At 45.8% G+C, this 12,169-nt stretch overlaps 1 protein-coding gene across 11 annotated transcripts in view; it reads right to left on the reverse strand.

The window, feature by feature from the left end:
• USP19 (ubiquitin specific peptidase 19) overlaps positions 1-12,169 on the reverse strand; it is a 377,062-nt gene that overhangs the window by 318,964 nt on the left and 45,929 nt on the right. For all 11 annotated transcript variants that reach the window (XM_078661825.1, XM_078661824.1, XM_078661823.1 and 8 more), the window contains 2 exons: positions 6,289-6,411; positions 4,567-4,700 (listed from right to left, as the gene is read on the reverse strand). In XM_078661825.1, coding sequence (XP_078517951.1) covers positions 4,567-4,700; positions 6,289-6,411 — 257 coding nt within the window. The remainder of the gene's footprint in view (positions 1-4,566; positions 4,701-6,288; positions 6,412-12,169) is intronic.

Here is a 12,169-nt window from a genome sequence, read left to right on the forward strand (position 1 = left end):
TAATCTGGGAGGATTTTTCCTATTGGGCTTGCGGGCTCTCAAAAAATGAGGTCTTATATGGGCAAAAAATTCATTGTGTATATCCGTTATTTCCCTGGACCCTGGGTTAACAGAATTTACGGATTCCATTGCAGCAATTGCAACATCCAGCTCAGAGTTTATATAATCCATAGAATCCGCATTCGCCATGACACTTGGCCAGTGAAGTCTACGCATGTCATTCGTCATTATGGGCATTAGTTCTTCATTCCCCTGCTGACTGCCAGACTCAACTGACCACCAGTTATGGGTCACGCAGAGGGGATTGTGGTCGCTTTCCAATCTACCCTTAACTTTCATGTCTCCAACCCACTGCCATAGACTAAGGCTGCAGATGACAGTCTATACTGCTATGGTTTAGGCCATTATCAAAAATGCACGCGCCCTCCCTATCGCCTTTCGTTCTTCAATTGAGAGCTCTCAACCCATGTTCCAAGCAAATGGCGTTCATTAGCAGAATGTCTTTCGTCCATCGTTTGACGGGAACCAGGGTCAAGGTCGGGACGCCCCAGTGTGAGTCCTCATCCTGCCCCACGGGATCATCTGTAGTATCAAGTGGCTCGTAGGTCCTATTCAGGTCTCCCGCTATTATAATCTTGTTCCCCAGAGACTGTGAGTCTAGGAAGGTGGACAGGGCTTCTAGAGTTGGAGAACTTCCTATATTAGTACCCCTAGCATATATGTTATAGATATCTACCCCCCCCCCCCCTTTTCTGGGGTTAATCTTAACATTAAGATATCCTTACAACCCAAATTGAACATTTTTACTTTGATATGTGAGCATTGTTTCACCCAAATAGTGAGGCCACCCTTCGGACGACCCCTTGCACCTTTACTTGCCGGGATTGAAAAATTCAAATAGCCATGGTGAAAGATAGGGTCACATGCCCATGTCTCCTGGAATAAACAAACTTCATAACCATCAATAAAATCAATCCAATCCTGAGACATCACTTTACCGGCCAGCAATATTCCATGAGAGAAACTTCCCTACACTTGTGCCATCCATGGACACTAGTCCTACGGGTTCTAATTTATTAATCTCAACCGGTAGATCATCATGGGTATTTAAAGTGTTTTGCTCCTTACTCCCTGATGTTTCATTACATTCCCCACTTATATGCTCCAGAGCCACTAACCCTGAATAGATGTTCATACTATTTGGTTCCACATTTGAGTCTGTAACAGTTTTATTGGAACCACCACCTTTGGTTTCATTGTTGTTACCAACTTCTACATTTGCACAGTTATCAAACATTTGTCAATACTCCCTCCCCATGTTCCTCAAGAGTCCGAAACAATTAATATTTGTACCACCATGATGGCAACTCAGTTGAAGTGGTACAGCAGGGGGAACAAACCCTAGTTGGGGGACACTAGTTAAGGGTTTTGGATGCATTGTCATAATAGATTCAACACCTGGTGGTCTTGGATAAAAAAAGGTTAAATCTACAATACCAATTCCCCCACAACCAGTACCCCCATCCTGTTTCGTTGTCAAATTTACCACCCTAGGATCTTGGAAATTAATAACTATACAATCACCCCCCACTTTCTTAGAAGTGCGACCGATCCACTCAGTCCTTCGTACTCCGATGATCAAACCATCCACTCCCCCTGGTTATGGTCTATTGACCATTAGCCAATGCATAACCTTGTTTTTTAGCATTTGAAACGTTTCCCTTTGTTCCGCTGGCAGTGATGGAACATTTATAAGGACAGCTACGTAGGGAAAAGAGTCAGGGGTGAGATTCATGTGTGGTATCCTGCGTGGCCCCTTCGCTAATGGTTGTTTGGGCATGCTATTGGCAGATCTAGAGGGGGAAGTGGGAGGGTGAGGGATATCGTGTGATGATAGTGTTTGAGGTTTTTTTATTCTCCAAGATGTTTCTACTACTGCTAACTGCGGTAGTATGACAAGATCTTGGGTTGTTAGATGAGACTTGGGGGGTATTGGGTCGGGGATTCACTATGCTAGAAGGGTCTTTTGAACCCGTGGCAACCAAAACAGGAAGATTTCCCTCTATAGCAATCTTGCTACTAGGTTTGTTAATTGTCTCTGCATTAGCTTTTTTCGTTTTTCCTTTTGCCTGTGGCCTTGTTGGGGTACTGTCCGCCAATGTGGGAGATACAACAACCGAAGCGTCTTTCACTTGCCCACCAAATTGATGATGATTAGTGGACTCCCCCGTCTTTTTGTGGGACTTGATCAGTGCTTTCGTAGAGAAAAAATTATCCAGGGTTACCTGCTCAAAATGATCTAGCCTATCTGTTAATTTTTTTACTTGATCCTCGAGCGGGGTCAGTAAAGACCTCATCAGCTTCTCCAACTCGAGTAACAAAGTAGGGGTAATAAGTGTGAACTCACCATGTCCTATTTGGGTTCTAGGACTAGGGTCATCTGGGGCAGTACCCTCCACAAGAGGCAGAACCAATGGTGCGGGTGGGAGCTCTAGCAATCCCATAACTGGTGGGTGGGTATTAGTCGAGGGAGGGCTAACCACCTCAAGAGCGGCCCCCTCCTTATATGTTATGTTCCCACTGGGACCAGCTCCATTAGGTTCCTGCAGGGTGCATGCCACCACTTTCTTTGATTTTTTTGAAGGTTTGGGCTGATAACACTTTCTAGGAGGAGGGCACCTCTTCCTCTTAGATGATGATTTACTCCTACCACTTGATCTGACACGCAGTATCGAGTCGGATCTAAATATTCTATTGGATCGGTAAGTGAGGGAAGTGCACTTGCAGGAGAAGAGCAGAGATTAGTAATCTCAAGCGGGTCAGGGAGCAAGACTGTGGTTAGGGGAAAAGGGTAGGGCGTTTCGTCAGCCATTGGCAGATTTACAGATGACCGGGGAGGAACCAATGCCGGAAATGTCTGTGGTTGTCTTTTATCCATGGGTATTTTAAGAAGTTCAATGGACAGCCTACGCTCAGCGCGTCTCTCCGCCAGGGCAATTTCCTTATCGATGTCATTAGAAACCCGACAAAAATATTTATCCAAAGGGCCCAGGGTGGCTGCCCCGACCTCGACCGGATAAGGGGTACCGGGGGTGCCGGCTATAGATGTTGTCATATTTGGCAATCTTAGTATACAGTATTTGTACTAATGTTATACAGTTGATAATACCTACAATCATTACAAGAGTAACCCTAGTACCACAATTGCAAGATGACAGAGGGGGGGCCGACCCGGCTTCAGTCGGCCCCTGACGGCCACAAACGGTCCCGCCCTTGTCCCGGGCTTGTCCCGGGCTTCTCCCGGTCGCTCCCGTGCGCTCCCGTGCAGCAGGCCTACAGGACGGACCTACAGTTTATAGGTCCGTCGTAAAGGGGAGGGGCCAGCTGGGAGAGCAGCCCAGGTGCTGTAAATCTGGGCGGCGGGCGCTTCTGGGAAAGGTAGTCCCAGACCCACGCTCCGCTCGCAGCCCTGCAGCTCCCACCTCACAGATGACAAGCAGTAGTCCTTAGGTGACAGCAGCCAATCCCAGCGATGCAGGACCCGCGGAGTGGGTTCCGCAAGGAGTAGGCAGAAGGCAGGAGAGTTCCCTGTACACACAGCCCGGCACACTCCAAGTGTTCACAGCGCAGCGTCCCACAGGTGAACCGAAGGCAAGGGCTTTTCAAACAGATGGGGAGGGGCCAGCAGGGAGAGCAGCCCAGGTGCTGTAAATCTGGGCGGCGGGCGCTTCTGGGAAAGGTAGTCCCAGACCCGCGCTCTGCTCGCAGCCCTGCAGCTCCCACCTCACAGATGACAAGCAGTAGTCCTTAGGTGACAGCAGCCAATCCCAGCGATGCGGGACCCGCGGAGCGGGTTCCGCGAGGAGTAGGCAGAAGGCAGGAGAGTTCCCTGTACACACAGCCCGGCACACTCCAAGTGTTCATAGCGCATGAATATCAATGAAGGGTCTATTAGGCAGCAGGTTAGGGTTTAATTAGTTTATACTGCAGTAAATTCACATCTTACTTTTGTGGTTTATTAAAACACAGACAATTCAGAACTAGGAGCATTCTACTTCAGAGATTGATAACTGGGCTGACTTAATGTCTTTTGACAGTTAACTTACAGCAGGTCAGTCATTTATGTCGGTACACATTTAGTTTTAGGATAGTGTTCTGCACTTCAGCCAGAACAGGCAAAGGTTCAGCAAGCAATACAATTTCAGGAGAAGGGGTTACAAGAGGTGAGTCGTAGCCAAGATATAAATTGATGGACTTGGGTAACAGCAGTAGCAAAGCAATTGTGGGCAGAGTGCAGCACTTGAACTGAACTGTGGATGAAATTGTTAAGCAATACGATTGTTTCTGATTGTTTACCAATGTATACACTATATAATGCACTTTGGGGCTACAGAAATACTCACACGTGTAAAAATACAAGGATAAGCCGAATTTAAAAATGATAAATGAATGACAAGTAAACAATTGACATTGACTTCTTAGAAATAACTGTATGCCTTAACGAGAGACACTTAGAATAGGAGGGAAAAACATTAAGGTAAAGAGTGATCTAATAGGATGACTTACCAGGTCTGGCCAACTGTACATTGGAATTTTCTTTTGGAGGGTGAGCTGAAGGAAGTTCCCTTTCTCCTTATACAGAACCTTGCTGCAGGAAGCCTCTATCTCTTCGCAGAACTGGCAGTTCCACTGACGACCATCTGCAAATAAACCAGAGCAACAATAAACGAATAGGCGAATTTATGGCTCATATTCAGACATGCCAGGTCCAATTCACATCACGCATCTATTTGATTGTAGCAGCATCAAAAAACAAAAGTGAACCTAGAACCAAAAGCTGCACAGTAACTCTTTCATTGCCTGCAGAGATTATATACTTGTAAAGTTGCTTTTCCAGATACTGGAGACAGCAATTCTTTGCATTTCACTTAATTGATCAGCATCTATTCGACCTTGGGTTTCCTTACCAAATCTCTACCAGCAACAAGCAAAGACTAAAAGTTACATTAAAGTTATAATGGGACAAGGCATCCTTGGCGCATTTAGAGAAAGTAAAATAAAATAAAAAATAAACTAAACCTACTCTTTTACAATACAATGGAAATCATAACTATAACTCACGGCTGTAGCGAACTTTGATTTTTAAATCTAGAAAAGGGGGGTGTCTCTGTTTGAATGCCAGAGCTTCATAAAAGCGAATAGAATTTATTTTCCCAGTGTCATGTATCTTAGTTAGGCCCACGTAGAAACAATGCTATCTTTCACCATGAACACATTTAAGTTGCCTTCCCTTTGACACAATAACCTTTTACACACCCTTGAGTGCGTGACAACGCTTCGCTTTAAGATTCCACTTCGCAAGACCATCATCACGACTGCTTGAACACCATGTCCAAGGGCTCGACACACATTGTGCAAATGTTGTTCGACTGTTCATCCACGAGGCGACATAGCTATCTATACACCATAACAATGCTGGCTTCCCCAGGACTCTCAAGGATGCTGTTCATTATAAATAAACAAGCATTTCCAGGTTTAGGTAGAGGAGCGCTTTGCTGCTATTGGCAAGGTCTCTATACACTGAAGCTTCGGCCCAGCAGCTTGCCGATATCTCTGAGAAGGGTGTCCAGCTAGTGACCAAGACGGGGACTTACATTCTTTCCCTGCAGGTAACCGGGGTTCGATCATCCAGTACGAGGATTCTTGGCAGAACACACACACCCTAGACACATCGGTTAGGGAATGCATAGGAGTATGTAAGATTTTCTATATTGTTCTATATGCTTGCATATATACATTGATTTAGCAAGATGGTGGAAGTTTTTATTGTGTTAACTGCCCTGGTACTTTTAATCACTTTTATCTGCTTCTGTCTATTGATCATTGCAGCACATATACTTTATAGAAGAATCAAATTGGTTAAATAAACATTGAATGTCCCACTGTGTATCCCCTGCATATTTCTCTGAGAATAAGAGAGCACGAGTGACTGAGCAAAAGCATTCTAGAGTGGTTACCATGAGTCCTGGGGGATCAGGGTTGTCATGTTCAGTGGTTGCATCTGCTACCCACCGAGGTTGAGGGGTACTCATGGTGGCACTGTGAGCAAGCTGGCCTATAGGACAACATACCCTGAGGGGTGCATAGAATCAGTCTGGCACCAGCCCAACGGTTATGCCGCCCACAAACGTACAGTTCCTACCGTAGGGTGGCAAACTACACAAAACCAGCCGAGTAGAAGGCAGAAGCTATGATCTTGCCATCAGGGAAAAGTAAATGTAACTGTACCTGGTAATCTGATAATACAATCTGTGTCAGTGAAGGCTGCATCCACCTCGTCTATCTTCAGAGTCCCAGTATTCAGCTTCACAATCACCGTGTCGGAGCTCTGCTTCCAATCCATCTGCAGGTCTGAAAAGAACACAAAGTATGAGAACCCTTACAGATGCAGAGAATCTAAGAAGCGGGGACCATGAAGCGCAGGGAAATTAATTGCATCTTAGAAGCGGTCATTATGCACCCTTCACCATTCAAAGAAACATCAAGACAAACACAAAGTACATAAAATGCGTTGCTAAACAGAGAAAGAGAAAGTACAAACAAGATTAGTATTGCAAGTAATTTATAATTATTTGAAAAGAGTGACTATAGCAAAGGAAATCTCCAGGAAGACAGTACACTAGTCTTCCTAAAACGGTGCATACATCGAAAAAAACGTTTAAATCGCCAATGACCAAACATTCACTGTCAAATATATTGGTTAGAGAATGGAACATGAGGAGCAGTCAGTTAAGCGTTCAATTTAGAAATCACCACAACATGCAGGTCAGTTTCAATAACCAGCAGGTCCAACTTGTATTCATTCCAGGTCAATGGAGTACTACGGAATTGGAGAATAGGCATTGGGCGTCAACATATCATTTATTAATTGGTCTTTACAGCTCTGTAACAAAAAAAAATTATCTTGCTACTTAACAAAAGAGTATAACATTGAGCGTAGAGCCTAACATTATGCTCTTTATTTATTTATTTTATTTTAAGAGTTTTATATAGCGCTGGCTAGACCCGGAGGTATCAGAGCGCTTTACATGAGGTTCCACAAGGTTACAAGATTACATCAGTTCCAATTTACATCAGTTGCTAGACAAACAATTACAAGAGCATAGAAAACGAGATAGGTGAAGTGTAGAGGGGAAGGGTAAAGGGGTGGGAGGGAGATACGGCAGAAAGACGAAGGAAAGTCTGCCCAAAGTCCGGCTTGGTAGGTGACGGTCGAGGGGGAAGTCCCAAAACCCATCTCCTCTATAGCTATCAGGTAGCTCCATCGGGCTTTGGCCAAATAGCTAGGTCTCCAAGGGAAACATTTAAAGAACATGGAGGGCAAAATAAAAGGAGCGTAGAGGGGAGGGGACAGGGAAGGTGAGAAAGGGAGGATAGGGGAAGAGACCACAAGGAGAGACGAAATTAAGTCTGTCTAAAGGCCGACTGGGTAGGTGACGACCAAGGAGGGAGTCCACGGCCCATCTCCCCTATAGCTAAACCAGGTAGCTCAATCGGGCATCAGACAAAATAGTTCAGTCTCAATATATTGAGAGAGGAGAGAAAGAGAGACATAAATAGAGGGAGGATGCGGGAAGAGACGACAGGAGAGACGAAAGGATGTCTGGCTAAAGACCGACTGGGTAGGTAACGTCCAAGGAGGGAATCCCCGACCTGTCTCCCCTATAGCTAAACCAGGTAGCTCCATCGGGCATCAGACAAATTAGCTAGATCTCAAATGAAGAGGGAAAATTCGCAGGTAAACAGGGTGGGGACTAGGGCCAGGACAGGTGAGGGCAGAGGTCAGTAGCAGGAAAGTGGAGAGGAGTAGAGCGGGGAGGGGTAGGTAGTTCGGTAAAAGTTACATGGTTACAAACAGTTACTGGAGCATGGTGATGCATACTCAAGACAAACGCAATGTTACACAGGTACATGTTACTAGATGAATGTGGCATGGGCGGGAGAGGGGTGAGGTTAGGGATCAGAGATAGGGGTAGAGACGAGGAGAAATATGCCCAAGGTCCGGCTGGGTAGGTGACGGCCAAGGGGGTGACCCATAGTCGATCTCCTCTATAGCGGTCTAGGCAGCTGCACCGGACAACGACCTAGTTGATCAGTCTCTTTGCGCTTAGGAGTTTGTGTAAAATTTCGTTTGTGAGGGAGGTTCAGGCTCACTTATTTCTTGCATTCTCTGCTGTGTGATTGGGTAGTGAGTTGATTATTCAAAGTTTGCCGAGGCCACTAAGCTGATCCCCATATTAGGTCTTTGCTTAAGAGGTCTGCCGACAGCAAACCGTGTTATGTGTCTTTGTGTCTGCACACGTCAGACCTCAGTCTTCACCATCCCTAATAAATGCAGCAAGACTCTAAACGTCTGTGGCTGGAGCGACAGGGCTAGCAGTCTAGAATATACAAAGCTCAATAGGCACTTTGTGTAGCAGCCCAGTGTAATTTAGGGTCAATTTGTTTTGAGTGACAGTAGCTCACTAACCTCTTCTACTGGGCTGTATAGCAAGCACAGGTAGTCGGTCTGCAGAGTTCCATGCAAATGCTTATGCATTCAGGTGGAAGATTAGGCTACTCAAATTGTAGGACCTCAGGAGCCAAATCGCTAAGCTGACAGATCTGGGGTCTGAATACATACATATATATATGTATTTAGCTATGGAGCACATTAGCCTGGGTGCTGAAACATATACTGTTCTTTAACATGGAGTTAAAGTAAGCATCAAACTGCGTGACACGGCAAGTATGGAAACACATGGAGAGAAATATTGCCTTTCCGCGGGAAATGGTATAGTCCAAAGCTCTGTTTTTAATATAAAATCAGGGCCTTCAGTGGTCACATCACTGAAAATATAAGATTTGAAATAAATACTATTATCCACGGGTGCTCGTGGAAGACAATTTCTATGGGCTGGAATCTAGAGAATGCTAAAGTGATTCTGGTATTTTACTGACCTCTGCTGGTCGATTTCTATCAAGAAAGTTAAATGGAGGCAGTTGCCTGAATTTTTTTTAAAAGAAAGATCCTCAGCAGAAAGCAATTCTGGTATTTTACTGACATCTACTGGTCGTTTTCTATCAAGACAGTTAAATAAAGGCAGTTAAACAGAAAAGAAAAGCCCCTAAGCGGAAGCAGACAAGCCCTAGGGCTGATCGCCAGAGCACATCTAAGTATATACTAAAGTATATACAAGAGGTCTCGAATGCTCGACCTAAAAAGGGTATACTTTATATAGATATGGTCTTTGTGAAAGAGCAGAATGTCATCATTCATAGTAGTGCTAGCCAGTGGCTGAGCCAATGCCCCATGCAGAAAGCATAAGTGGGCCCACAGTGCTGTGTGTCCAAAAGATGGAACAGAATGAGAGGAGGCTCACAGGTGTTGGAATAGTGATGAACAGCCAGTAAGGAGGTAGGCACTGCTGCTGTTGGCCATGCTCTTTCTCCTCCTCTTCCTCTACCATGCATGTTCCTGCATCAAAACGTACTGTTGAAATATATTGGTGACTCAAAGGACTAGGAAGGGCAGTTTGCCTGGCTCCTGCAACCCCCACTGAAGGTGCCCCAGTAACAGACCCAGTCTCTAAAGCTCCCATACGAGATACACTACCTCGAGACCAACAACCCTGGGTCCCTCAACAGCTTGAGAGTCTGATTTCAAACAGCTCCGGCCTCGGACGGCAGGGGTACCTCTCTGGTTTACCCAACACAAACCCTCTGAACATACCTGCAGGTGCGAGGGGAAAGAGGGGTCGTGGGCACTGCGCCCCCCATGAAAGAAGTATTAACAACCCCCGTTAGAAGTGCAGTGAAGCCAGCGGGAGCCTGATCCACACAGAAATGGTGAGATTTCCCAACAGGCAAGAGCCACGAAAAGGCAAGGGGCTGGGAAGGAGCTAATCTCCTTTACTCGGCGCTACAGGCCTTCGAGGCACTGGACCGACAATTCATCTTATGATTTCCCTACTCGAATCTGCAACACGCTGGCTAGAAGTGTTACACAAATGTATTTAATCTGGTACCACAGGCGTCAAGGTGTTAAAAAATACAGATGGCAAAGACCTTACCTGAGCCACACAGCTTCGAAACTAGATTTAAGACGGACTAAAGAGTGGCCTTTTGGGGTTGCAGGGGTCACAGAAACACGACAGCTTGCCTTGTGAGCCCGGGGCGTTGGTGCACATAACACCACCAGCAGGCCACAGGTTGTTAGCATTGCTTTGAACAAGGATTTCAAAATACATTACCGGCTTTGCATTATCGCTATTAAGTATTCACTTGTTCGCAATCAAGTGCTTTTTTGGTACATGTTCCATGATTTATAGGATGTTTTGTGCAGGATCAAAATGATTTATGCAAAAAGCAGGGTGTGTATTAACGTGGTTTATGTTTGCATGATTACAGGTGGGATAGAACATTCTAGTGTGAAAATAACACATCGTAAAGGACCTTTTGCTTGTTTAGCCGCTCCGATTTTGCTTACTTCTGCACATTAATGTGTATATTGTTAACCCAGATTACCATACTATATGTCAGGAACACCATGTTACATAACATACCATACTACAGCATATTATACTATACAATGAGAGGTCATACCGTACCACGTCACATCATAGCATACTATGCAATGAAAGGCCATACCATTCAATACCATACTATAGAATGACATACCGTACCATACAACCGGTCATACTTTACCATACCACACAATAACAGGCAAAACCTTACCATTCAATAAAATACCATACCATGAGAAGCCATACCTTACCATACACGATAGGCCATACCATTCCATACTATACAATGGCAGGTTGTGCAATACTATACAATGACAGGCCATACCATATTACGCAATGACAGGCCTTACCTCACATACCATGACAAAATATACCGGGTCATACCATACCATACTATACGATACGACATACCATACCATCCAATGACAGGCCATAGCGTAGCATACCATTCCATCCAGTGACAGGCCATACCATACCATACCATACCATACCATACCATCCAGTGACAGGCCACAGCATAGCATACCATACCATTCAATGACAGGCCATAGCGCAGCATACCATTCCATCCAGTGACAGGCCATAGCATACCATAGCATCCAATGACAAAGCATAACATACCATCCAATGACAGACCATAGCGCAGCATACCATCCAGTGACAGGCCACAGCATACCATCCAATGACAGGCCGTAGCGCAGCATACCATCCAATGACAGGCCATAGCGCAGCATACCATCCAATGACAGGCCATAGCGCAGCATACCATCCAATGACAGGCCATAGCGCAGCATACCATCCAATGACAGGCCATAGCGCAGCATACCATCCAATGACAGGCCATAGCGCAGCATACCATCCCATCCAGTGACAGGCCATAGCGCAGCCTACCATCCAGTGACAGGCCATAGCGCAGCATACCATCCAATGACAGGCCATAGCGCAGCATTCCATCCAGTGACAGGCCATAGCGCAGCATACCATCCCATCCAGTGACCGGCCATAGCGCAGCATACCATCCAATGACAGACCATAGCGCAGCATACCATCCAATGACAGGCCATAGGGCAGCATACCATCCAATGACAGACCATAGCGCAGCATACCATCCAATGACAGGCCATAGCGCAGCATACCATCCAGTGACAGGCCACAGCATACCATCCAATGACAAAGCATAACATACCATCCAATGACAGGCCATAGCGCAGCATACCATCCAGTGACAGGCCATAGCGCAGCCTACCATCCAATGACAGGCCATAGCGCAGCATACCATCCAATGACAGGCCATAGCGCAGCATACCATCCAATGACAGGCCATAGTGCAGCATACCATCCAATGACAGGCCATAGCGCAGCATACCATCCAATGACAGGCCATAGCGCAGCATACCATCCAATGACAGGCCATAGCGCAGCATACCATCCAATGACAGGCCATAGCGCAGCATACCATCCAGTGACAGGCCACAGCATACCATCCAATGACAGGCCATAGCGCAGCCTACCATCCAATGACAGGCCATAGCGCAGCATACCATCCAATGACAGGCCATAGCGCAGCCTACCATCCAATGACAGGCCATAGCGCAGCATACCAT

This window comes from Lissotriton helveticus, chromosome 9 (assembly GCF_964261635.1).
Source record: "Lissotriton helveticus chromosome 9, aLisHel1.1, whole genome shotgun sequence".
NCBI lineage: Eukaryota > Metazoa > Chordata > Amphibia > Caudata > Salamandridae > Lissotriton > Lissotriton helveticus.